Raw genomic sequence first — 26,696 nt, 5'->3', positions numbered from 1 at the left:
CTGACATTTGGAACATTGGTTTAAAATATTCTCCTTATAGTTAGTTATGTGCTGCATTTAATCTAACTGCCCCAGTGGATGGGGCACTGACAAGCACCTAGTGGGCATTCAGTTGAAATTTACTGTCATTATGACTGTAAAATGATCCATTTTTTCTGTTTATGCCTTCAAGGAAGAAACTCTCTGGCCCTTAGATAGCTTGCTTTTTCTGTATGATGTATATTCAGAGTGCATAAAACTATAGTCATTGTGACTTGTGCATTTTGTAAGAGAATTGAGAGATTTCATATTATAAAAATAATACAAAATTAGTCCTGAATGATGTTGTATCAGTACCATCATCTTCAGCCATAATGATAATGCATTGTGAATATACCATTCATTCATTTGCTGGTTTTCCATTTTTTTCACTTACTCTTCATTCATACCCTAAGTCGTTGTGATTCAGGATGTAAAAAAATACACTAAAAAGAGTCTATAGATGTGTCCTTTTTGGTATCATTTATTGATTTAAATATTTTATAAGTGACAGTTTAGTCTTATAAGGTAAATAAATGCATGGCATAAACAGTTTTGTAATGAATTACATAAATATAACACACAACTGTTATTTCCACTTTGTTTTATAAGAAACCCAAGTTTTTATCACTCAGTTTACAAATTTACCTTGTTCTGCAGTCTGTAAATACAACGACATTTTGCATAATGAACCACACTATTTACATCGTGCATGATTTAGAATAATTACAAATAAGCACAATCAAATGAGTAAGAAGTGGTGTTACATGAAAAGCCAAAACATAGAATGGAAGTTTATAATCTTATATGTGTTTACATATTTTTATACATACTAGTATTCTTAAAATTCTTGAAATGAGGCATATGTTATCTTTTCAATCAGAAAATGTTTCTCTAAACTTATAGTATTGGGTAAAGAAAAATATCTTAAAATATAATATGAAACACCAAATTGAACTTTTAAAATTAATGGTACAGGTTTAAGAGATGCATTCATCTTTAAAAAACAAAAAATACTAGACATTTCAAAATATATTCAATTTAACCATGCCCTACAGATATATTAGTATATATCCTGGTGTTATTTGATGACATCGTAATTTAAGTTTGTGACAACTAGATTTTTTTAAAGTATTGATTTACAGAGTATAATCTGCTAAACTAGCAAATGAACAATATTATTTACATTGCAAGCCAAACCAAAAATTTGAACCTATGAAATTACAACAAATGAATTAGACAAAACATTAAAATAATTCAGGTATCTGGTTAAGTAAAACCTATCCCATGCGAGGAAATGAATGAAGGCCTTGAACATTATAACCGTGTGTTTTTATTAAGTGGCTTGGGAAATCTATTTATTATTACATAGTACTGGAATGTATTATGGAAAAGCACTGGCTATTTACCTTATGCATTGAAATGAGCAGGCAAGTTTGTTTTAGTTTTTACCTAAAGTACTGTTAGGGAAATGAGACTCTTTGGTTGTTCAAAATGGATACTCACAGTTGAAGAGTAAGAATTCAGGTAGGTTGACTTTGAAATGAAGAATGATATGCATCATTTCTGGAATGTACTTAATTGGTACATTTTAAAAGCATATTGAGACAGCTTTGTCACTTGATTACTAAAGTTATAGTGTAGTTACAGGTGGCTGTTATAAAATTTTATAATTTTTTAAGCCAAAATTTTTAGGAATTTTTTTTAAAGAAAAAAGTTGTTAATTCTACACTAAGAAAATCAGAAAATCTTTCTCTCCATGAGCAATTTCTTAATTTGAACCTAACCTGAATTTCCTGGTAGTCGTAAACTGCCATCATAATGTGAATCAATTTCCATATAGTTGGAGTAACCTTTGCTTATCTCCAAATTCTTAAATGAGACAATGATTAATAGTCTTTTATATTTGCCAATCTGGGCTTTAGCTATTACTTAGTAAGAGGGACCAAATAGAGGGAGAAAATGGAATGTGGCTTAAAGCTATTCAAATTTCATCTTAATTCTTCTGTTTTCCTCAACCATATTTCTTCTTTTTTTATATTCATTATCAAAAACAGTTCCCTTAACAAAAGAAAATGGTAAAGGTATGGAAGGTTATATTTCTTCATTTGAAAAAGTATTAAGATTGTCCATCATTTCAAGACAAAGGCCTTCTTGACACTGAAAAATCACAGGGAGAAAGTAATTTGTATTTTCATAGATGTCAATTTACATGGAAGCTGTTTCTTATTTTTTCAGTTTCAGTGTAAATGTCAGTGTGGAATAAATAAAGGTTGATTAAAATAGAAATTCTTTCCTTTTGAATTTAACTTTTCTGAATTTTTCATATCCCTTCATTTAACTGACTACTTGATCTGTTAGCATAGAAGATCCCTGAGATGTATGACAAAGAAATTCAAATGAGAAATAAGAACCAAAATTCAAATGTATTTAACTTAATGAAGCAAATCTTTCCAGAGAGAAAAATACAAAGTATTATTTCTATATAATTTTCTGTTAATGAACACAAACATGTCATGGAGATAACTTGTTTAGTAGTTTGAATGTAATATTAATACATTAACATAAAAAATGAAAATAATAAATTTTTCAGTTTGAGAGTTTAAAGATTCTTTAAATCTTGTTCAAGACTTGTTTAAATTATTGTGATTTCAAAGTTAGTAAGTGTGCCTAAAATGAAAGGACATGTTCTTCCTCACCATTGCTTGTTTAAATAAGATATGTTACCATTTTTCCCTGATGAACAATATACCCTGCTGGAAATAACTGAATTTTCCCTGAAAAAAATGGTTTTGGATTGAGATTTGTAAATGACTGATTCTTAAAACAGGTATCATAAAATGAGCAAACCTATGTTTTGGTGCTTAAGAACATATTAATTTGTTAATTCTAGTGAATACACCAAACTGTGGTTACAAAAGTTATCTGTATGCTAAAATCTAAAGGCATAGAGTTAGGAAATATGGAATACATTGTATATTGCTTTTTCAATATAGTGGACATAAAATTGATAGTAAACATTTTCAAACCTTTAAAAAAGAAACCAAAACACTATGCTATGCCAAAGTGAGTTACAGATGGGTTTACAGGAAGCAAGACAATGCTTTGGTCATCTCTAGATAAAGAAACAGTAAAATTAAGTAGTATTTGCCTTATTAGGAAGTAGTTTTTAGAAAGTGATTTCCCTACAGATAGAGGAAGCTTCTTCTCTATTTTAATCTTAGCAGTGTGGTACCCAAGGAAAAAATTACTATTTGGATATAAGAGAATTTCTCCCAATTAAGATGTTTATAGGGACCAAAAAAAATAGGAGAATGTCCAGAAAAGATGACTCTGATACCTCTTGAAAACATGTTTAAATGCAGTAAAAAATAGCAACATATTTTTTAGACTCATGTTTCTCTTAATTGGTAACAATTCTACGGCAGCCAAGGTCTCAATTGTCTCAGTCATTTCTATGCCCAAATGATCTATATCTAAGTATTCACCTTTTTTCCTTATCTCATGAATCCACAAAACATTCAATCATGTGGGAATGAAAAAAGGAAGCCTCAGCCATAATGAAATACTATTTTTCACATACTTCATAAGAGAATGAAAGAAAAAAAAGGAAGGAAAGAAGAATGCAAGAAGGGAGGGAAAGAGGGAGGCAAGGACAGGAGGGAAGGAGAAAGGGAGAGGTGGAAAAGAGAAGCTAAGGATGCTGACAAACTTAAGGGCCTAATTAGTTTACTACACATAATACCTATACATATAGCCCATTCATTTAATTTCATCAATAATCTTATTCAGAAATAACATCAAACTCTATTGGTATTGATATTCAATTTATAGTCACATGACATGTGGAATCTTATGTGTTTTTTATTAGCATAAAAATATGCTAACATATAATTAGATCATAAAGCAAATATTGATTAAAGACATAGTAACAAATTTTCCCAATAGAAAACAAATTCTGTACTGATGGGCATATGTAATGTAGGAAGTTATTTTTGTCCTTTTAAATCTTTCTATTCTTATTAGCATGTTTCTTTAGTTTCTTTTTCATTTTATCAAAGTTTCAACATGCTGAATTTTATGGCATTCTGCTACATATGAATATTGTGTTTAAAAATCTATAATAAGTTAGTCTACTTTTGCCTTTCTTCTAGTTTAACAGGGTTGGGCTACAGACAACTTAATGTAGGCAAAGTGTGATTTTTCTGGCTCTTTTCAATTTCCTTGTTGGTCTCCTATCTTTTTCTTTGTTGAAGTCTAGTTGAACCTAGCTAAAGTATTTCATACATACTTCTGAAATGAGATACCTCCTTTAGTCAGGTATTCATTTGCATTTTGTATGGAAAAAAGTATTTTTAAGGATTACTTTATAATGATTTTTATTCATTAGAAGCAAAAGCAATGGGTACTCACTATTTCAGGTCATTGAGTCATAAAACAGATAAAAGGAATGGATTTTATAAGTGCCTGTTGACACACTTGAAACAAATTTAAAAGATAGGAATAATAATTTTGGCTACCATTCACTAATAATTATTTTTGTACAACCAAGATCAAAAAGAATTTTTAAAAAAATTCCCTGATTTACTGTAGACTACAGTCATCTAGTTTATCTGGACCTTGTTGGCTAGAATGAGATTTAGCATAAGAATTAATATCTTTTTGACAATACTTTCTGGTCAAATAATACAAAAGCAGTTTATCTGAGATTCTGTGTCAAGCCTAGGCTCTGATTTTTAACCTGATAACTTACACAAATACAATTTAGAAGGAAGTTTTTCATGTTAAACAATCTGGCACTCCAATATGGGATTTGCTACAATTTAATTATGGAGATTTGAACTAACAAAAGCTTTAAAAAGTGGGGGGTTGAATTTTAAGTGATTATAGGCAAATATATTGATAAAGATCATCCCAATCTCAGAAGAAAGTCATACTTTCTTGCTGGCCTTGAAGATAAATGATATTGACCACAAGGCCATGCTTCTTGGGAGTAAATAAAAATAGAATTGTTCTAGAAATTGAGGTTTCATTAACCTCAATTATGGAAATGCATAGTTTCTTGCTAATAAGAAAACATGTGGAGATATTTATACTTGTTCAAAAGATTTGAAGATAAATTAGCTTTCACTTAGACTTTATTCTGAGAAGTTTGATCTATATTCTAATGTAGACAAGTGTGAATAGGGTATATTTGACAGTTATCTTTAACCTTTAGAATTATTAAAAATAGTTTATTATTTTAAGAAAATTGTTGCCAAATTTGCTAACCATGACTCAATGCCAAAATTCATAACTGTCTTATTTATGACATTTTCTATATTTTCTGCAACAAATAAAAACACAGAGAAAAAATTGACATTATTTTTTTAAACAAATTTTTTTGATATATCCAGGGGATAAAACCTTAAAGAATCCATCAATAAAATTATTTTCCTGGCACATTGGGTTAAGAATCTGGTGTTGCCACAAATGTAGGTCAGATCTGATCTCTGGCCTGGGAAGCAGGGCAGCCAAAAATAAAAAAAATAAAGTAATTTGACTTTCAAGACAGAAAATTTTTGTCCTAAATTATTTTTCTGAAAATTCTGTTTTAAAAATTGTTCAGTTTTGTATCATCCTTTCAAAATTTCTGTTCTAAACGACTCCACTTGAATTAACTAGCTACATAATTGAAAATCTCTGCATGATGATTAGAAGCTACCTAAGCATTTATTTCTAAAAGACCAGGAGAATATCTTCATTTCTGCTGCAGAACACCATCAAATGCTTTGGAAGTGACTCTCCAGTTCCAATGCTCTGAAAAATCCCTGAAGAAGGATAGTCTGGTATCATAAAGCTTTTAGCTCCTCTAAAGTTGAGCACTTGTTTTGTTTAGAGCTAAAGCCCAATTTGAGAGCAATGTGAAGAATAATACAGAATGTAGTATGGCCCCAAAAGTGATTTTACAGATGTTAGCATATAGAGTAAATATTTCTCATTCTCTAATTAAAATTTTCAACTTGGGAAAGATAAACTTTTTATAAAGTCAGAACAACAACAAAAGGTTTATCAAATCATATTGTATTCTCACTGAATATTAGCTCACCCAGGCATGTTATAAAAGGAAAAAAAAAAGTGTTTGTTTTAATATCACTTGAACACTCATAGTGTTCTTTTGTGCTAATTTTAGCAGTGTTTTTGTGACATATGGCAGACCTGGTATTTGGCCTTCTTTGTTCCTTCAGTCCAGATGTTCTGACACTTTCATTTACCTTCATCATTGTAACCAAGACTAGTTCTATCTGCCACTTTCAGAGAGTTTTCTATATATAGCTTTGGAATTTCTAATCCCAGTTTCACTGATGTGTGCTCCTGCTCAGAGGCTGTTGCTACTGCCTAAGAAAACTGAAAATAGATTGTGAGGGATTTTTTTCTCTTATCTTTTTAAAATAAGAATAACCAAATAAATCATTTGGCTTTCACTAAACTACATGTGTTTATTGTGAAAATTACCTCTGCTTTAGGAGTATGTATACTTTCATGAAGAAAAATGTTAAATCTTTTTGCTCAGTCTCATATAAAGCTCCTGCCCATTCTACCCTCTTCATCTGTCCCTGCACCCTAAGTCTGATGTATAACTACCAGGCAAAAATGGCAAGAATTATCCTTAAAAAAGTGAGGTGATGCGAAGAAGGAATTTCCCAAAATGCTGATTTTATCGCAATTGATATATTACTATCCTATTATTTAATTACACTTAATAGCCCACAGTAAAACTAATCTATTATTTATCCCCAACTAGCAAAAAGTCCACAGAAGAATAGATATAAAGCAACTCTTTTATTTTTAAAAATATTTATCAAAGGAATTAGAAAATAACTATTACTTATGCATGCCATTTTGTTTTTCTTGTCTTTTTTGCTTTCAAACAATAAGCAACAGTACTTATGTCTAATATTAAGAATTGTCTGATCAGCAACTAGATGAATTAACTTGGAAAAGAAACACTGTAATTTAATGGATTCAAATTAAGTATTTTATTATTTATTATCAAAAGAACAAAGGGTTAAGCATCCAATAATATACAAAAAGATGATTGCCAAAAGCTTTCTTAAGTGGAGAAAATTTTTCTCAGTGACTCAACAACTCTGTTTAATTTGTGTAGAGGAATTTTATAAATTGTGGGTAGGAGGCAGCTAATTTAAATTCTGCTAAGGTAAATACTAGCAAACCCATGCATAATTCCAGTTGTGTTCAGATTCACGTTTAGAAGAGAGTTGATCCAGCTAGGGAATAATAGGAGCTGTAATCCTATTTAGAGGCTTAAGAATGAATCCTAAGCTTAAACAATTTTGCTAAATAATAACTGGATAATTAGAAGTTCCTCATTATATCATAAATTTATCAGATACTTTTAACTGTAATCCTAATACATGATTTTAAATGATAGAGCAGTAATTTAACTATTAAAGGACTGAATATTGATTGTGCCACATTTGATTTAAATTATATTTTAATAAAATTAAAAATATTAATTATTCATTTTGAAAGTGGGAAGCTTTAGTGCTATCATCAAAATGACTAAGAAGGGCAGATTATTTCAAATGTAACTATTTAATCATTTTCAGACTTTTTGTAATTATTCTACAGATGAATTTCAACCAATCACATTCTGGAAGCCAAAATATTACTGTACTTACTAAACGTCTGCCATCGCAGAAAATGGTGATAATAGTTCTTTTTATCTTTAATCTTTCATCTCCTCAGACCTTACCAAACCAACACCTGCATTAATTAACTTATCCCAATATGCATCTATATTTTTGCAAAGCCTACATTCTCAATCAACTCATCTATCTATACTATACTTTTACTCATTTATCCATCCTTAAAATACTCCTATTTTCTAAATACTACAAAGATGTGAAAATCTGGTCAACATTACACACACAAATCTTTTGAGAAGAATAGTAACCATATTTGAAGGTTATTAATATTATACATCAGAAACAATCTGATCAGAGTATATTAATTATGTTACAGCATGTGTGAAAATGAAGGACTTCTGAAAGAGATTAAGCATGTTAACTGCTCAGGTAGTTTTCATCTGAGTCATCACTTGCTGTTCATTTTGTTATAGTAGAATGGTGAATATCTTATAAAAGTCTACACCAGCTATATTATTGCTTATATAAAACAAGTCTCTGTTTCCCTAAAAGTTCTATGAAGTGCACAGAAGTACAAGTTTCATATGGCATCACCACCATGGCTTAGATTATTGCTTGAAAGGCTGTTATAAGATATTGCTAGGAGATCATTTTTAGATGAATGTACACATCCAAGTGTCATACTAAATATCAAGTTGGTGATATTTTATAACATAAAAATCAAAGCATTCAGAAATAAAGCTGTCTCTTTAACATCTGATATTTGCTTCTCTGTCCAAGTGTACCTAGTTTATATTTCAGTGGTGAGTATCAGCAAATATTGTGATCTACTGCACAGCTTGGGCAGTAACTAGCAATGGTATAATGTATCTAGTATGCCTAATAGCCCTATAGTGAGCAATATTCATCCCTCATGGTTATCAGGGTTGACTTTGTCTCTAAAAAGTTTGAACACCTATCAAAAGTCAAAAAGTAGATCATAAATTTGAAACCAAAGCTGAAATTAAAACTTGCAGAAGAAATAATTATACAAAGCATGGGGTATCTAGCTTTTCAAAATAACTACAAATGAAATAATAAATTTCTATCTCAAATTGTATTTATTCCTAATAATTGGGATTATTTAAATATTCTTCAATGATTCTCAAATTTGCTGTATATTAGCATCGCTTAGAGTGATTTTTTTCTAAATACATATTCCTAGGCCCCCACTTGAGGCCTACTGAATAGTAACTTGTATCCCTAACAGCTTCCTAAGTAATTCTTATGAAGGCAGTCAGATACTGCCAAGCTGATGAGTTGAACCACTGAACAGGATCATTTCTTAATAAAGGTGGGATTGGCAATGAGGCACTTGACTAAAGCTGGTCACAACACAATAGAAAAAAAGACACAAACTTTACTTCTCTACATCCCAAGTCCTTTTAATCATGTAAAATCCACATTCAACACACGCACACACTGAATATGCATTGCTTTATAAAGCTAGTCTACAACAAAATGTTAACTGTGATACTTCCCTATATTATAAAGGCATCAGTGACTTTTTTATGAAAGTAAGAAGGAACAAAGGAACAAAGGAAACAGAAAGGTGGCAGGACGATAATACTTAGGTGTCAATTGTTTGAATCAAGTGTGAGGAAGGAATTTTACACACTATCTCAACATTCTGCCAAGATTTATGTTAATCTGTGAATATTATCAGTATCTGTTCTTTATTCACCACCATGAGGATTCTGAAATGAGTCCACAGCTGGATCAAATTAATAAAATTTGTTCAATCATGTTAACACAGTTTATGTGTATGTTAAATCAGCTGACTATAAATTAAGTGTATTCATATCAAGAGCTACCCATAATCATCATTCAGACTATAATATGTTAAACTTTAATAATTCAGTCTCTCATGCAATATTGTTTTCCAGGTTGTATCTAATAAGATATGCTTAAAGAAGCCTCTGAAATGACATAATTTTTGTAGCTGAAGATCTATAGTCTAATAATAGAAATACCCAGGCTACAATGTGGGGCTTTGTACTTGGACTTGAGTTTCTACTATTGTTGGCTGAAAAGCATCTGGTGTCACCCAGACAGTATTGAGAGCCATATGTAACTCACTCTGAACAGAACATTCTTTTTTCATTATTTAGTGAAGTTGTACCAAGTGCTCAGAGTCAAACTGTATTTTGAAGAGAGCAAAGAGAGAAAGAAGAGCTGCACATGTAAGAATGCCCCAACACAAGTGAGGATGGTTAGTTCACTTCAGAAGTGCATTGTTACTTGGGGTTCGAGTTAGGTGGGTTTTCCAATCTGCCTGAAATAAGCATCAGAAACTTTCTATGGCCATGTCAGGTTCAGAGGTACAAAGAGGATGATGTTTGATGGAGCCAAACCTAAAAGGGTGAGATAGTTTCCAGTGATAGCATGGAGTAAGAGAGGGTCTGGGCATGGGTTAAGTTATGCTTAAAATGCATGACATGACAGGAACCTACATGTAGAAGTTTTACTCTCTGCTCTGATGATCCACAAACCTGCCTTCAGCAGGTCAGGAACCCAGGGAGCCTTCGATACATAACTACATTTATTGATGGTCATAATCTTTAACTTCGTCTTCATATTGCACAACCTCTAACATACCATTTCAACTGGTAGCAATATGATTCTGTGGAAGAAAACAGCCTAGTGGTTTTCCAAATTTTCTGTGACTTTGCCTTTTGAATCAATTTAATTTTGCTTTATTGCTATAACTCTTTGGAGGAATTTGCCAAATTAAAAGACTTCCTGCACTTGTGATTGAAGTTTGCTTAAGTTATTCTGTTTCTCTCTGTTTTTCCTGGACAGGCACATAATTTTGCACTTTCACAATAAAACCCTATGTTCCCAATACTGTTGTCAATGGACAAGAACAGTGTGAGAGCAAGAGAGTTCATATTTGAAATGCTGAATCCACAGACCCACTCTCAGGTCTCAGGCATCAGTGCCTATCTCAGAGTCAGAATAGGCCACACATAGGTCAAGGGATTCCACACATAATCAGGCATTAAAAGGGAAATCAAAATTAATTTGAAATATTAGAGAAAATATGAATTTTGAGGCAGGTTTTAGACAGTTGGACCAAACTGTTACCTAGGAGATATATCTTCTTCCCTTCTCCACTAAATAATATACCGCCAAGAAATCCAGTTATTTGTGTTCAGACATTGAGTATTATTCTTTTTATTATGGCTAGTGTTCCCTATTTGTTAAAGTTCATAAAACATATATTGTGCAGTAGATTTGTGGTACATATGGGAGTTTCTGATTTTGTTAGATAACTGATTTATTTGTAGACAATGACATTCTTTCCATCAAAATGATACTGATGCCAATATGAAGCATCAATACTGATGGTTAGTCATAAAGTAACTACTTCAAATCAGTTACTTGAAAGAATACTAAAACAGAGGAACTATAGATGCTTTATTATATCTTAAATATTGCTTTTCAATGGATTAAAACCATTTCCCGAATTTAATATCATTTGATTTCAAAAGGGACATCCATTTAAGTTTCTTTTAATCTGTCACACTAAAATCATAATGTATGTAATAGTTTATATGTAAGAATACTGTATTAGTCAAATGAAACACCACCTGCCACCCTTTATTACGATCATAATTCCTGATGGAAGATACATGTACAATACTCTATAGGAAAAATAAAAGTGTAATGCTTTTTCACAGCTTTTGCATTTGAGGATTACAGCTAGAATGAACTGTCATTTTATACAGTATTTTGCAAATACATATAGGAAAGTGTAGCTATAATAATCAACTATACTAGTTTGGCAAACCGATAATAGATCAGACCATTGCCTCAGACTATAGTTTCAAAGATACAATTTAGATTATATTGTATGAAAAATGTAATTTATATCCTGTCTATGATAGTTAAATCTCTGGTATATTTTTCATTGTGATATTTGTGACAACATAAACGGCTATTCTTCTCTAGGTAAAACCATATAAACTCAAAAACGATTTGTTATTCTTCTGATAAATTTAATGTATATACAATTCTTATCCAAGGTCATATCACCAAGTACTAAATAATGAACAGGATTTTCAAGGATGATTTTAAAATATCCTTCCCACAGGTATTTTTAAGTATAAAGAGAATAACCATACACTTAGAAGAGGTACTTAGACAAATTTTTACAAAAGCAGAGAAATAGATTGGATGATTCCTAGAAGTCCCTTTCAATCTCAAGATTACAAATACACTGTTTACCACCAAAACATTTATGGTTTACTATAATAAGCTTTAAATTACTGTGCAGAACAAGCATAAATGACTTCAGTGAGCTTGGTTCTCTCCCCATGCTCCTGTGCTATAAGAAGCCCATCAGCACAGCTAAGGTATTTCCTACTCTCAGCAGGACGAAGGAAGTGCTCCAAGACCCTGTTCTTTCCACACTAACTGTAAAGTTGCCCTCTGTTCCCTATGAAGGAAGTGAGTTAAATCACTCAGTCCTCTAAAGCAATTCTTTTGTAAGTAATCATTCCCATGAAAGCAACTTGTCTTCAGCCTACACAGCCTCCTGTAAATACCCTTGCCTTCTTGCCCACATGTTGTTAAAAACAGATACCTATACCCAGGGAAAAAAGGATGGGCAAGGATTCAGAGAGCTCAGGGTCCAGGTCCTGTCTCCACATGAAGAGTGTTGCTCTTGTGCCCCAGGAAGAGAACAGAGTTCAACAATCATAAAAAATGATCATCATTATAACAATAATTTCCGTATCTAAAATTTTTTCTAGCTACACACTTAGAGCATGAAAAACATTAATAATCCTCACAGACACCATTTGAAACTAGTTATTATGCTCATTAGCTGAGTTACGTCATAACTAAATGATAATGCAGCAAAAATTTCTAATCAGAAAAAGAAATATATTGTACTCAGTAGACATAAGCGACCAATGAGTATACTTAATGGAGTAAGAAAATGGCCACCCCAAGATTTCAAGGAAATAAATGAAACAGGTTTATATCTGGTCCAATACAGGAAAACTCTAGACACACTGTGCTCCTAATTTCAGGGTGAGTCTGTAATATTTTCATGCACTGTTAATTACGAGAACAGGCCTACTTTCTAGAACATGCAATGGAAACCTATCTGTAACTATGGTGATTACTAGTTCTGAAAGTTAGTTAGTTAATGAAGGTGATTCACTAATTAAAAAGTCACATCAAACAAACTGCAGAAGAACATTTGTTTTTAATCTCAAAGCCATAAAATATAGTATTTTTCCTTCCTTTTATTATGTAAGAAGAAACAACACTCTCTGCAAAATATCCTACACCTCTTTCTCACTAATGCCAGTATCTAGGAATTTGTTCCTAAGTGTGGCAGTTTGCACTTAGGAAGCATTCATTGAGGAAGATGAGGGGCAGGGGAGGAGGGTGGACTACCTTGTTATTTAGTAGGATGCTATTAATTAGAACGCAGTTTAGTACATTGTAAAAACTATTTATATTTAGAAGTGCTAAATTGAAAAGTTTCTAAGGTAGCAAAGCATTTTATTTTCATTGATACTTGTTAGAAGATGACAGAAAAACCTTTAATTTTGGTTACAGATATGTATATTGCTATTAGGAAATCTGATTTCATCTGGATTCTATGCTACATTAACCAAATCTAAAAGATATATTTACTAAGCAGATATACAATGCTTTTCCAGCATCTGAAATCCTAGGTTATATGTATTTTCAGTCCAAGCACTAATCTCTCTTAATTAGTGAAACTATATTCAACTAACAGGTTAGAGTTACATAGTATACCAAATACACAGTAGCAGATTCTGAAAATCTAATAATGCCGTGTGAAATGTAGTTATCTAGAAGAGATATGTATAAAAATAGGTAATATCCCTAAAATATTTTGCTGAATTACAGTTTTTTCCTGCTGGGAAGTTTACCACACTGCCATGATACATGTATGAAATGTCTGTTCAGAAAAAACAAAATTAGAAAATATTCCTCTCATACCAACGCACTAAATGTAGGAATATATAATCAAAACTGACTCTCAAAAGTGATACAAATATATAGATAAAGATACCTTTACATGTGACAAACAAGAAGACATGGAACCTATTTATTGATTAGTTTTGAAAGATGCCTGTACTCGTCATCCAAAAACATTCATAAGAATGGACACATCTTATTTCCCCCTGTCCTCCAGTTTTTTTATTGACAGTCATCATCCACCTTTTCCTAGGATTATTGCCTGACATAACAGAAATTCCACAGCTTGTTCTCAACAAAGCAGTGAAAGAAAAACAATCTCTCCATTTTCCTGTCATGACCCATGTTCTGGGCTTGTGCTTTTTGGAGGAGTCTTTGATCTGCAGCAAGTCTCAGAGGCTTGTCTCCCGGAGGAACATGGTGCCAATGTTGTAGGAAACCTTTTTTATTCTTGAAGAAGAAAGAGAAGGTTTTGGCTGCTTAGGACCAGTTCTTACCTCCAGGAAATAGCAGATCCCAGGGATTTCCTTTGGAAAGTTGTCTGGAAGCTCTTCACGGGATCGAGGAATAAATGTGAAACTTTCTTCTCGTTTTAATAACCTAAGTAGAAAATATATAATGTGAATCATATGAGCAGAGGAAATGAGAATGAATGGACAGAAGTATTAAAGACTCAGGAATGCTATCAATGACTGGTTTTATGTTAAATGTCCCTTTTCTTTGTATAAATGTGGCTTTCATTAGATTCCAAATACTTAGAAATGTTATTTCTCATGAGAAAAAAGTAGCTTCATGTTATAATAATAATTTAAAAAGCAAAGATTTTTCCTGGTATTTCTTTGAAATATTTGTTCAAATTTGATTTTTTTCCTAAACAAAAGGCCAATGAAGATGCATAATACACTTTTTTTATTCAAACATACCAGGATTTACCCTGCTTTTATAATCTGCCTAAATTCTGTAGCACTCTTGTAGACTTGTAATAAGCTTTAATTCCTATGTGTCACACACAGAAATAAAGTATTTGGCTTTGTATAACAACATTAACATTTCTATGTGTCTTTGATATCTGGTTACTGATTTCTAAAAATACATATTTTCTAACTTACTAGCATTTAATTGTCAAACAGTTTGACTCTTCCCTTCCAGTCATACTTAAAGATTCTTTCCTAGCATTAATAATAGAGATTTATTCTTGTCCATTTCCATGAAAGGTTCAGCTTGAAACCCAAACCTAAAAATGTTGCCCAACAACTCTTATGGGCTGCTTCTTATTGCCCTAGAAAAATCTCCTAGGAACTGTTGTGAATATAATAATAATTGGAACACAATAACCTAAGCTTAAGTTCTGTTAACAGGGGCAAATATTGGGATTAGAAGAAGCAGAAAATAAAAACTCAATAAGGAAACAAAAACCAAAAGTAATATAAAATCAATATAAAACAATAGGCTAGGGAGTTCCTGTTGTGGCTTAGTGGGTTAAGAACTCGAATAGTATCTCAAGATGAGGGTTCAATTCCTGGCCTTGCTTAGTGAGCTAAGGATCTGGCGTTGCCACAAGCTGCAGCCTAACTTGCAGATGCAGCTTGGATCCAGTATTGCTGTGGCTGTCATATAGGCCAGCATTTGCAGCTCCAGCTCCTATTAGACCTCTAGCCTGGGAACTTTGATGTGCCATAGGTGCAGTCCTAAAAAGAAAAACGCAAAAAGGCAGAAAGACAAAAAAAAAGAAAAAAGAAAAAAAAAACCAACAACAATAGGCTAGATGCCATGAGAAATGTAGATCCAAAATGGTCCTGAAGTTCAGAGAGGATGTTTACAGTGGGAAACTTCATGGATGAGATTGTACTGACTGAAACATAGGCAGAATTTCAACAAATGTGGAGAATGTGTTCACATAATCGAAGCTTTAGAAACAAGAAAATATGATCAGGATCAATATGTTTCCAACCACTGGATTGCTTTACGGAACAAGGTAAGAGAGTTAAGTTTGAAGCAGTTGGTAAGACAAATTTTTGAAATTAAACTAAACATTGAGACTTTATTTGGAAAGCATGGTGCCAAACCTATCACCTTTTCCAAAACCAAGCCAAAACAGAAACCAAACCAAACCAAAACAAAAAAACCACCCTCATTTTCCTAAGACAAATGTTAATTGCAAATCCAAGTTATTCAGGTTAAGAGAGGGGTTGCGGGGAGGGGAACTCTTGTGACAGAAAGGAGACAAAGTCACAAAAGGCAGTGAAGGCAAGAAGAACAAAGGATATGTGAAAAATGTAAGATCACTACACAAATATTGATGATATATTTACGCTAAAGGGAAGAAAAAGGATCTTTCCTTCTCAAATGTTCTCAATGCGTATTATCTTAAAATAAGAGTTGGTAGTACTAAGGATTCTTACAATATGAGCAATCTATATATATATATATATTTTTTTTTCGTCTTTTTGCCTTTTCTAGGGCCGCTTTCTGTGGCATATGGAAGTTCCCAGGCTAGCGGTCGAATCGGAGCTGTAGCCACAGGCCTACACCAGGGCCACAGCAACGTAGGATCCGAGCCGCAGCTGCAAGCTTCACCACAGCTCACGGCAACTCCGGGTCCTTAACCCACTGAGCAAGGCCAGGGATCGAACCCGCAACCTCATGGTTCCTAGTCGGATTTGTTAACCACAGTGCCACAACGGGAACTCCTATATTTACTTCTATGAATGATAGGAATGGTATTTTGCTTTGTAAAATATTTTTTAAAAACTTTTAACTATTCTTTAAAAAATAGTACACAAATGATTATATTAACATTTCAAAATTCTTTCAAATGCCTCATCTCATTTATATAATACAACGCTTGAAATATCTAAACATGTTTTCTGACAAATTTATGGAGGGTATAAGAGATTATAGAGTCAGAGAGAGTGATTTGCTAATGGAAACAGTAATACAGTGGTGGAATGGAAGTAGAATCAGATCTGTTAACTCCATGTCAAGCTTAGCCCTACAATCAATAATAAAACTACATGCAAGATAGTTTCTCTTGCAGTGTTATCGGGATACAACTGACATACAGAACTGTATAAATTTAAAGTGAACAGTATAACGATTGCACTTACATTATGAAATAATTACCACAATAGAGTGACCATCTCATATAGATACAAATTTAAGGAGATAGAAAAATTGTTTGGCTCATAATGAGAACACTTAGGATTTACTCTTCCAACAACTTTGATGTATAACATACAGCACTCTTAGTTATATTTTTTCAAGGTGTACATTACATGCCCAGTACTTACTTATATTACAACTAAGAGTTGGTTTTTTGATTACATTAATTCAATTCCCAATCCTCCCACCTGCCCCTGCCCCCGTAACCAAAAATCTGATCTTTTTCTATGCTTTTGTTCACTTCGAAGTTACACAGAGCAGTGATTTGATATTGCTATATATTTAAAAATGATCACCCTGATAAGCAAGATTACCATAAGTGACCATGCTAAGATATTACATAATTATTGACAATACTGCCACATTGTACATTTCATAGCCATGACTCATTTATTTTGTATCTGTAAGTTTGTGCATCTTAATCTCCCTTAGCTATTTCTCCTCTCCCCAAAATCCTACTCTACCAACCACCTTATTGTTCACAATATCTATAATGCTGTTTCTGTTTTGTTAAGTTTGTTCATTTATTTTTTAGATTCCACATAAAAGTGAAATCATAAAGATAAAGTATTTGTCTTTCTCTGACTTATTTCATGTAGCAAGATGCCATTAGGTCCATCTACATTGTCCCAGATGGCAATATTTCATTACTGTTTATGGCTGAGTAGTATTCCATTGTATGCATATACCATATCATCTTTATCCAGTGATCTATTGATGGGCATTTAGGCTGCTTCCATATTTTGACTATTGTAATAATGTTGTAAAGAACATAAAAGTGCACATATATTTTCTTACTAGTGTTTTTGTTTTCTTCAGATAAACATCAAGGAGTAAAACTGCTGGGTCATAAGGTAGTTCTATTTTAAATTTTTTGAGGAATTTCCTCACTTTTCCATAATAGCTGTACCAATTTATCTTCCCCTTAACAGTGATCAAAGTTTCTGTTTTCTCCACATTCTTGCAAGCACTTGTTATTTGTTGTCATTTGGATAATAACTATTATCACAGGTGTGAGATGATATCTCATTGTGATTTTTATTTGCTTTTCCCTGATGATTAGTAATGCTGACCGTCTTTTCTTGTGCCTGAGGTCCATCCCTGTCTTTAAAAAAAATGTATGTGCATTAAGGCCTCTCAGATTTTAAATTGGGTTCTTTGTTTTGTTGATGTCCAGTTATAAGAGTTCCTTGTATATTTTGGATATTAACACCTTGTTGGATATAGCAAATAGCTTCTCCCATTCAGTAAGGACTTTTGAGCCTTTTACCTTTGTTAACAGTTTCTTGATAATTTCCTTTGCTGTACAAAATTTTTTTAGTTTGACGTAGTCCCATTTGTTTATTTTTGCTTTTGATTTCTTCTCCTAAGGATGTATATATCCAAAAAAATATTAAGATTGATGACAAAGAGATGTCTCCTTCTAAATGTTTTCTGATTTCAGGTCTTATAATTAAGTTTTTAATCCATTTGGAGCTTTTGTTTTATATGATGTGAAATACTAGTCAAATTGACTCTGTCACATGTAGCTGTCCAGTATACCCAATACTATTAATGGAAGGGGCTGTCTTAGCCATATTGTATGTACATAACTCTTTGTTGTAGACTAACTGAAAATATGAGTACCAGCTTAATTCTGGCCTCTTTGTTTTGTTCTACTGACCTTTGTGTCTGTTTTGGTGCCAATTCCATACTGTTTTGATTACTGTAGCTTTGAGGTATTATTTGAAATCGGGCACATGATACCAGCTGCTTCATTTTTTTTCCTCGTGGTTATTTTGGCTATTCTGGGTGTTTGGCTATTCTTTGGTGTTTTCATACAATTTTCTATGTGTTTTCTGTTGTTGTTTTTGTCTTTTTGCCATTTCTTGGGCCACTCCCGTGGCATGTGGAAGTTCCCAGGCTAGGGACCTAATCAGAGCTGGAGCCACCAGCCTATGCCAGAGCCATAGCAACACGGGATCTGAGCCACGTCTGCAACCTACACCACAGCTCACGGCAACACTGGATCCTTAACCCACTGAGCAAGGCCAGGGATCGAACCCACAACCTCATGTTTCCTAGTAGGATTCGTTAACCACTGAGCCATGATGGGAACTCCTCCATACAAATTTTTGAATTATTTATTCTTGTACTGTGAAAAATGCCATTGATATTTTGACAGAAAATGCACTGAATCTGTAGACTGCCTTGGGTAGTATGGTCATTTTAACAATACCAGTTATTCTAAACCATGAACACCATATATTTTTCTATCTGTTGATGTCTTCTTCATTTTCTTTTATCAGTTTCTTATAGCTTTTTTCTTTGCTTTTCAATTTTCTAAAAATTAAAGTATAGCATTTACAATGTTCTGTCAATTACTAACTTACAATTTTCTAAAAATTAAAGTATAGCATTTACAATGTTCTGTCAATTACTAACTTACAGCAAAGAGACTCAGCCATAAATATATATACATTATTTTTCTCACTTTATCTTCCATCATGTTCACTAGTGATTGGATATAGTTCCCTATGTTATACAATAGGATCTCATTGCATAACCATTCTAAATGTGAAAGTTCACATCTATTAAATCCAAAGTCCCAGCTCATCCCACTCCTTCCCCTGCCCCCTTGGCAACCTCGTCCGTTCTCCAGGTCTATGAGTCTGTTTCTGTTTTGTAGATACATCTGTCTGTGTCATGTTTTAGATTCCACATCTAAGTGATATCATATGGTATTTGTCTTTCTTTTTTTGACTTACTTCACTTAGTATGAGGATCTCCAGTTGCAACCATGTTGCTGCAAATGGCATTATTTTATTCTTTTTTATGGCTGAATAGTACTACATTATGTATATTTACCACATTTTCTTATTCCATTCATCTGTCAATGGACATTTAGGTTGTTTGCATGTTTTAGCTATGGTGAATAGTGCTGCAATGAACATAAGGGTGGATGGATCTTTTTGAATTGTAGTTTTGTCTAGCTTTATGCCAGCACTGGGATTGATAGATGATATAGTAGTTCTACATTTAGTTTTCTGAGGAACCTCCATACTATTTTCCATAGTGGTTGAACCAATGTACATTCCCAATAATCAGTGAAGGAAGATTCCTTTTTCTCCACATCCTCTCCAGACCTTGTTATTTGTAGACTTATTAACGATGGCCATTCTTACCAATGTGAGGTGGCACTTCATTGTCATTTTGATTTACATTTCTCTAAGAATTAGTGATGTTGAGGATTTTTTTCACATGCCTGCTGGCCATCCATGTATTTTCTTTGGAGAAATATCTATTTAGGTCTTCTGCCCATTTTTGATTGGGCTGTTTTTTGTTTGTTTGTTTTGCTGTTGAATTGAAAGACAAATACCATATGATATTACTTAGACTGTATATTTATGAGATTAAGATCTTCTAAGTTGCATAATTTGCAACTATTTTCTCCCATTCTGTAAGATTTTTTTTTTTATTTCCCTGATACATTATTATTTTTTTCTACTGTACAGTGTGGTAACCCATTTACACATACATGTATACATTTTTTTTCTCACATTATAATGCTCTATCATAAGTGACTGGACATAGTTCCCATGTGTTTCATTTTTTTTAATGTTTTCTTTTAATGTGCAAAAACTTGTAAGTTTGTTTAAGTTCCATTGCTTTATGTTTGTTTTTATTTCTATTGCCTTGGGAGACTGACCCAAGAAAATATTTTTATGGTTGATGTCAGAGAATGTTTTGCCTATGTTCTCTTCTAGGAGTTCTACGGTGTCTTATCTTATGTTTAAGTCTTTAAACCATTTTGAGTTTATTTTTATGCATGGTGTGAGCATGTATTCTAGTTTCAGTGATTTACATGCAGCTGTCCAGTTTACCCAGCACCACTTGCTGAAGAGACTTTTTCCCATTTTATATTCTTGCCTCCTTTGTTGAATATTAATTGATCACAGTTGTCTAGTTTAGCTTTATTTCTAGGCTCTCTCTTCTTTTCCTTTGGTCAAAATGTTTGTTTTTGTACTAGTACCATACTCTCTTAATTACTGTGGATTTGTAATATTGTCTGAGGTCTGGGAGGGTTGAACCTCATGCTTTATATTTTAGTTCCTTTCTAAAGTAATCTGCCTTACCATCGATATCTGCTCTTAATTCCTTCAGTAATTTCATTATTTCCTTTTTGAACTCAGTGTCTGTTAGACTTCAGAGGTCTGTTTCATTGTTTCACCTTCAGGGGAACTGTAGTATTTTTTTACCTGGGATTCATGCCTGTGCTTCTTCATTTTGCTTATATATTTTTATTTTATTTTATTTTATTATTATTATTATTTTTTGTCTTTTTGCCATTTCTTGGGCCGCTCCTGTGGCATACGGAGGTTCCCGGGCTAGGGGTCGAATCGGAGCTATAGCTGCCAGCCTACGCCAGAGCCACAGCAACGCAGGATCTGAGCCGCATCTGTGACCTACACCACAGCTCACAGCAACGCTGGAACCTTGACCCACTGAGCAAGGGCAGGGATCGAACCCGCAACCTCATGGTTCCTTGTCAGATAACCACTGCACCACAATGGGAACTCCCATTTTGCTTATATTTTTCTTACTCTGTGAGCTTAGGGAAAACAGTTATCAACTGTAGTCTTGTAAGGTTATTTATATGCAGGAGAATCCCTAGGTAGTTTGTGAGGGTTTACTTTTTTTTTGGCACAAGGTCTACTTTTAGTTTGGATGCTTGTTGTCCCTTTCATCAGCTGTTATCCCTGTGATAGGCAGTGTCCCACTGTACAGACTGTGCATGCTTCCAGAGAGATGAGGGCAATGGGCAGGGCCTATAGCAGTGCTTGGTTGCTGGGCCCTTGGCAGTGGTGAGGATCCATGGGGAGGTGGGGGTGCAGGCTACTCTGGTTTCAGGGTCCTGGACAGTGGCAATGACTCTCAGGGAGGTAAAAGTGGTGCCCAGAGCCTTTAGCAGTGGCAGCAGTGGGGTGTGTATGTTACCAGAGGAATGAGCACAACAGGTTGCAGGGTCCTCCTTGGTGGTGAACCAAGGTGACTGGGTCTGAGCCTCTTTATAGGACCTTTAGTGGTGGGGCACTCTGCCCATTTCTAGAGTCCAATATGGCTGTGAGAGTTTGCAGCCATGGCCCATAGCCCACACAAAGGCTGCCCCATTTGCTCAAGAGCCCATGCATGCACATAGAAACATGCTCCTATGGTTGTAAACCCCTCTTCCTCTCACTCTCCCCAATAGTGGATCCATGCTTCTTTCTCCTGTGAGCCCAGGCCTCCTTCCACATTCTCTTGGCTGTGATGCTCTGCTTCCCAGCCCAAGGAACACATTTCCTAGACCTCTCAGGTTGTCTCACACAGCAAACCCTAGCCCTCTCCCAGGAAATGACCTCTTAAGCCTGAGTCTCAGTGCCCAGCCCATGTCTAACAGTTTCAGGCAGTGGTGTCGTGGGTGGTGGTGCTAATGCTTCGTGCAGTTCTCTCTCTGCTCTTCCTGCTCAGTCTGGCTATTGCACTTTTCTCCAAGGCTTTGAGGTTCCCTTTCCAACCCGGGTATGTCCCAGTTAGGTGGACTCCCAGGGTGCAGAATCCTTTCCTCTTTTACAGCTCCCTCTCAGGACCACTGGTCCAATCCTAGTTCCTTTTTTTTTTTCCTTCTCTCTTTTTTTCCTTTTGTTCTTTCCAGTTATGTGGAAGTTTCTTACCCTTTCTGGAGGTCTGAGGTCTTCTGCCAGTGTTAAGTTGATAATATATGTGAATCTTTCTACGTGTAGATGGCTTTTTTTATGTGTTTGTGGGAGAAGGTGCATGGCCTGTCTTATTCCTCTGCAATCTTGATTCCTCTCCCCTATCCTTCAATTTGTTAATGTGGTATATAGAACTGATTGATTTGCAATATTGAAACATCCCATGCTTGTATCTATGGGATAAATCCCACTTGATATGGTATAGGGTCCTTTTAAGGTATTGTTCAATTTGGTTTGCTAATATTTGTTAAAAATTTTTATATCCATGTTCATTAGTAATATTGGCCTGTAATTTTCTCTTTGAATGGTTTTGGTAACAAAGTGTTGCTGGCTTCATTGAATGAGTTCAGAAGTGTTCCTTCCTCTTTAATTTTTTGGTAATAGTTTGAAAAGATTAGGTGTTGATTCTTCATTAAATTTTTGGTTGAATTCAACCATGAAACCAGCTGGTCCCATATATTTACTTGCTGGGAGTTTTTTTTTTTTTTTTTTTTCCCTCAATTTCATTAATGACAATTGGTCTCTTCACATTTTTCTTTCCTCTTGGCTCAATCTTGATACACTATACATATTTAGGAATTTGTCCATTTCTTCTAAGTTGTCCATTTCATTGATTTACTGTTGTTTGACATAATCTCTTATGATCTTTTTTATTTTTTTGGCTTTTGTCTTTTTAGGGCTGCACCCATGGCATATAGAGGTTCCCAGGCTAGGGGTTGAATGGGATCTGCAGCCAAAGCCTACACCACAGCCACAGCAACGTGTGATCCTAGCTGTGTCTGCAGCCTACACCACAGCTCACAGCAATGCTGGATCCTTAACACACTGAACCAGGCCAGGGATTGAACCTGCATCCTCATGGTTGCTTGTTGGGTTCTTTAACCACTGAGCCATGATGGGAACTACTCTTATGATCTTCATAATTCTGTGGTGTCAGTTGCAACACACACTTTTACATTTCAGATTTTATTGATTTGGGCTCACACTTTTTTTCTTAATGAATCTGGCCAAAGGTTTATAAATTTCTTTATACTGTCTAAAAACTAGATCTCAGTCTTATGATCTATTAATTTTTGGTCTCTATTTTATTTTTCTGCCCAAATCTTTATGGTTTCCTTCCTTCAAATAACTTTGGGGTTTGTTTGTTCTTCTTCTTGTAGTTCCTTCAGCTGTCAGGTTAGATTGGTAATTTGAGATTTTTTTGTTGTCCAAGTGATAGATTATATAGCTATGAACATCTCTTTCAAAAATGTTTCATGGCACATCCCATAGATTTTCGGACCATTGTACTTCTATTTTAATTTGTCTCAATTTTTTTTCTTTACTCCTCTAGCTGACTTTCCTTCTTATACCATTGTGGTTAAAAAAAAAAAAAGATATTAGATTTAATTTCATTTTCATTTAATTTACTGAGACATATTTTATGGCATAGCATGTGACCTATCATGGAGAATGTTCCATGTGCACTTACAAAATATATTTATGGGAGGCGGCTCAAAATGACAGAGGAGCAAGACATCTCACTCTTTTCTCACAAACACATCAAAAGAACACATCTACATGTAAAATGACTAGCACTGAACACCTACTGAATGCTGACAGAAGAACTTAAACTTCCAAAAAGGGCAAGAAACTCTTGACATAACTGGGTAGAACAAAATAAAAAAAAAAAAACGAGAGAGATAGACAAAGAAAAGTAATTAGGACAAGACTAGCATACCTGAGAGGGAGCTGTGAGAGAGAAAAGGAACCCACATCCAGGGAAGCCACCTAACAGATGGGGAGATCGGCCTAGGCAGAGGGACCTCAAAGTCACAGAGAAAAGTGCAGCAGCTGGACTGAGGAGGGCAAAGTAGAGTGAGAGCCACACAGATCATCTGAATCACTGGCCTGGAGACCACAGCCTGAGATGCTTGGACAGGGGCTTGGTGCTGAGACGTAGGCTTCAGAGGTCAGTCCAAGGGAGAGGACTGGAGTTGGCTGTGTGGGGATAGCCCGAGGAGCTAAGGAGTGGTGTGCCACAGGTGTGGGAGCAGTGTGCTACGGGATGGGGAGTGGAACACCATGGCAGACGGAATCCAGGAGAAGGTCTGGGCCTGCAGGAAAAGCAAGGTGCCATTGTTGGGAAGGGCAAAAGGAGAAGGGGTGGACCATCAGAGGAAGCTCCTTGCACATGTTCATGCAGGCTCTCAGAGGGCAGGGCAGCAATGGTGCAGGCTACAGGAGACTGGGTACTTCTTGTGTGGGCTGGAGACAGCAGGAGCTAAGTGCAACATGGTGACTCTTGCATGATCTACAGGCAGCAGGGACAGACTGCAGCAGTCTTCTCAGAAGCTGAAGGGAGGCATGGCCTACTACCATTTTGGGCCTGTGAGTGGGCTCTACCTTTGGCCCCAGTCACTTCAGGGGTTGGCAAAATAAAAAAAAAAAAGGAAAAAAAGAGGTCACCTCAACCAAGCGCCACACCTTGTTGTTCTCATGCCCCTGGGAATACACACGCCCTGCAGCTGTCATTGCCAACACTCTGAGTGGCATACAAACCCTTGATCACTGTCCCTTCCAAAGACCCTACAATTAGGAGCAGTTGGTGCTGCACCTCTTGCATGGGCTAAGCAGTTTGGGGTGCTTCTTTTGTGGTCTGCAGATGGCAAGGGCAAAACACTGCATTTATCACTGACTCCAGAGGTGGGCATGGCCCACTGTCACTGGGGATCAACTGAACATGAGCCGCTTGAAGCCGCAATCACCGCAGAGGTTGCCACAGAGGAGAACATTGCGACAGAACTCCTCTTGTTGTTGCTCTTGCTCCCCTGGGAGAACATCCACCCAGCAGCTGCCACTTCCAAATGCTCTGGGCAGTGCCCAGACACTTGATCACTGTCCCTTCCCAGGAATCTACAATTAGGAGCAGCTGGTGCAGCACTTCCTGCAGAGGCTAAGTGGGATGAGGTGCTTCTTGCATGGTCTACAAGTGGTGGGGAAAATTCACCGCAGGTATCACTGACTCCGGAGGTGGGTGTGGCCCACCACCACTACAGGTCCATGAACAGGCACCACCTGAGGCCTCCATTACCTCAAGGGCACCACAGAGGAGGGCATTGTGACCAAACACCATGTGTTGCTCTCGAAGCCCTAGAAGCACACCAGCCCAGTTGCTGCCAATGCCAAACACACTGGGCAGTGCTCACGTGCTTGATCTCTGTCACTACTCAGGATCCTACAAATAGGAGTAGCCTGTGTAGTACCTCATGTGCAGGCTAAGTGAGACAGGGTGCTTCTTGCATGGTCTGCTGGTGGCAGGGGCAAACCACAGCATTTATCACCAACTCCAGAGATGGGCGTCACCCACTACCACTAGGGGATCCCTGAACAGGCACCACTTGTGGCTCCAAAGTGGGTATAGAGGTTACATACCTTAACATAATAAAAACTATTTATGACAAACCCACAGCAAAAATAATACTCAATGGAGAAAAGTTGAAAGTCTTACCACTAAAATCTGGAAAAAGGCAAGAATGCCCACTCTCACTACTGTTATTCAACATAGTATTGGAAGTCCTAGCCACAGCAGTCAGACAAACAAAAGAAATAAAAGGTATCCAAATTGGAAGAAAAGAGGTAAAATTGTCACTGTATGCAGAAGACATGATACTATATATAGAAAACCCTAAGGACTCAGCCCCAAAACTTCTCAAACTGATCAACAAATTCAGCAAAGTAGCAGGATATAAGATTAACATTCAGAAATCAGTCACATTTCTGTATATGAACAATGAAATATTAGAAAAGGAATACAAAAATGCAATACCTTTTAAAATCACACCCCAAAAAATCAAATACCTGGGAATACACATGATCAAGGAGGTAAAAGACTTATATGCTGAGAACTATAATACATTAATCAAAGAAATTAAAGAAGATTTAAAGAAATGGAAAGATATTCCATGCTCCTGGGTTAGAAAAGTTAATTTTGTAAAAATGGCCATACTACCCAAAGCATTTCACAGATTCAATGCAATCCCTATCAAATTACCCATGACATTTTTCAGAGAACTAGAACAAACAAGCCAAAAATTTATATGGAACCACAAAAGGCACAGAATTGCCAAAGAAAACCTGAGGAACA

The 26,696-nt window shown here is 35.3% G+C and overlaps 1 protein-coding gene across 1 annotated transcript in view; it reads right to left on the bottom strand.

Moving 5' to 3' along the window:
- Window positions 483–26,696, bottom strand: part of GUCY1A2 (guanylate cyclase 1 soluble subunit alpha 2) — a 409,223-nt gene continuing 383,009 nt past the window's right edge. The window contains exon 8 of the mRNA XM_003130093.6: window positions 483–14,273. Within this exon, the coding sequence (XP_003130141.3) occupies window positions 14,066–14,273 (208 nt within the window). The 3' untranslated portion in view covers window positions 483–14,065. The remainder of the gene's footprint in view (window positions 14,274–26,696) is intronic.

This window comes from Sus scrofa, chromosome 9 (genome assembly GCF_000003025.6).
Source record: "Sus scrofa isolate TJ Tabasco breed Duroc chromosome 9, Sscrofa11.1, whole genome shotgun sequence".
NCBI lineage: Eukaryota > Metazoa > Chordata > Mammalia > Artiodactyla > Suidae > Sus > Sus scrofa.
The sequence above is the reverse complement of the archived record's forward strand: the minus strand, read 5'-3'. Positions and strand labels throughout refer to the sequence as shown.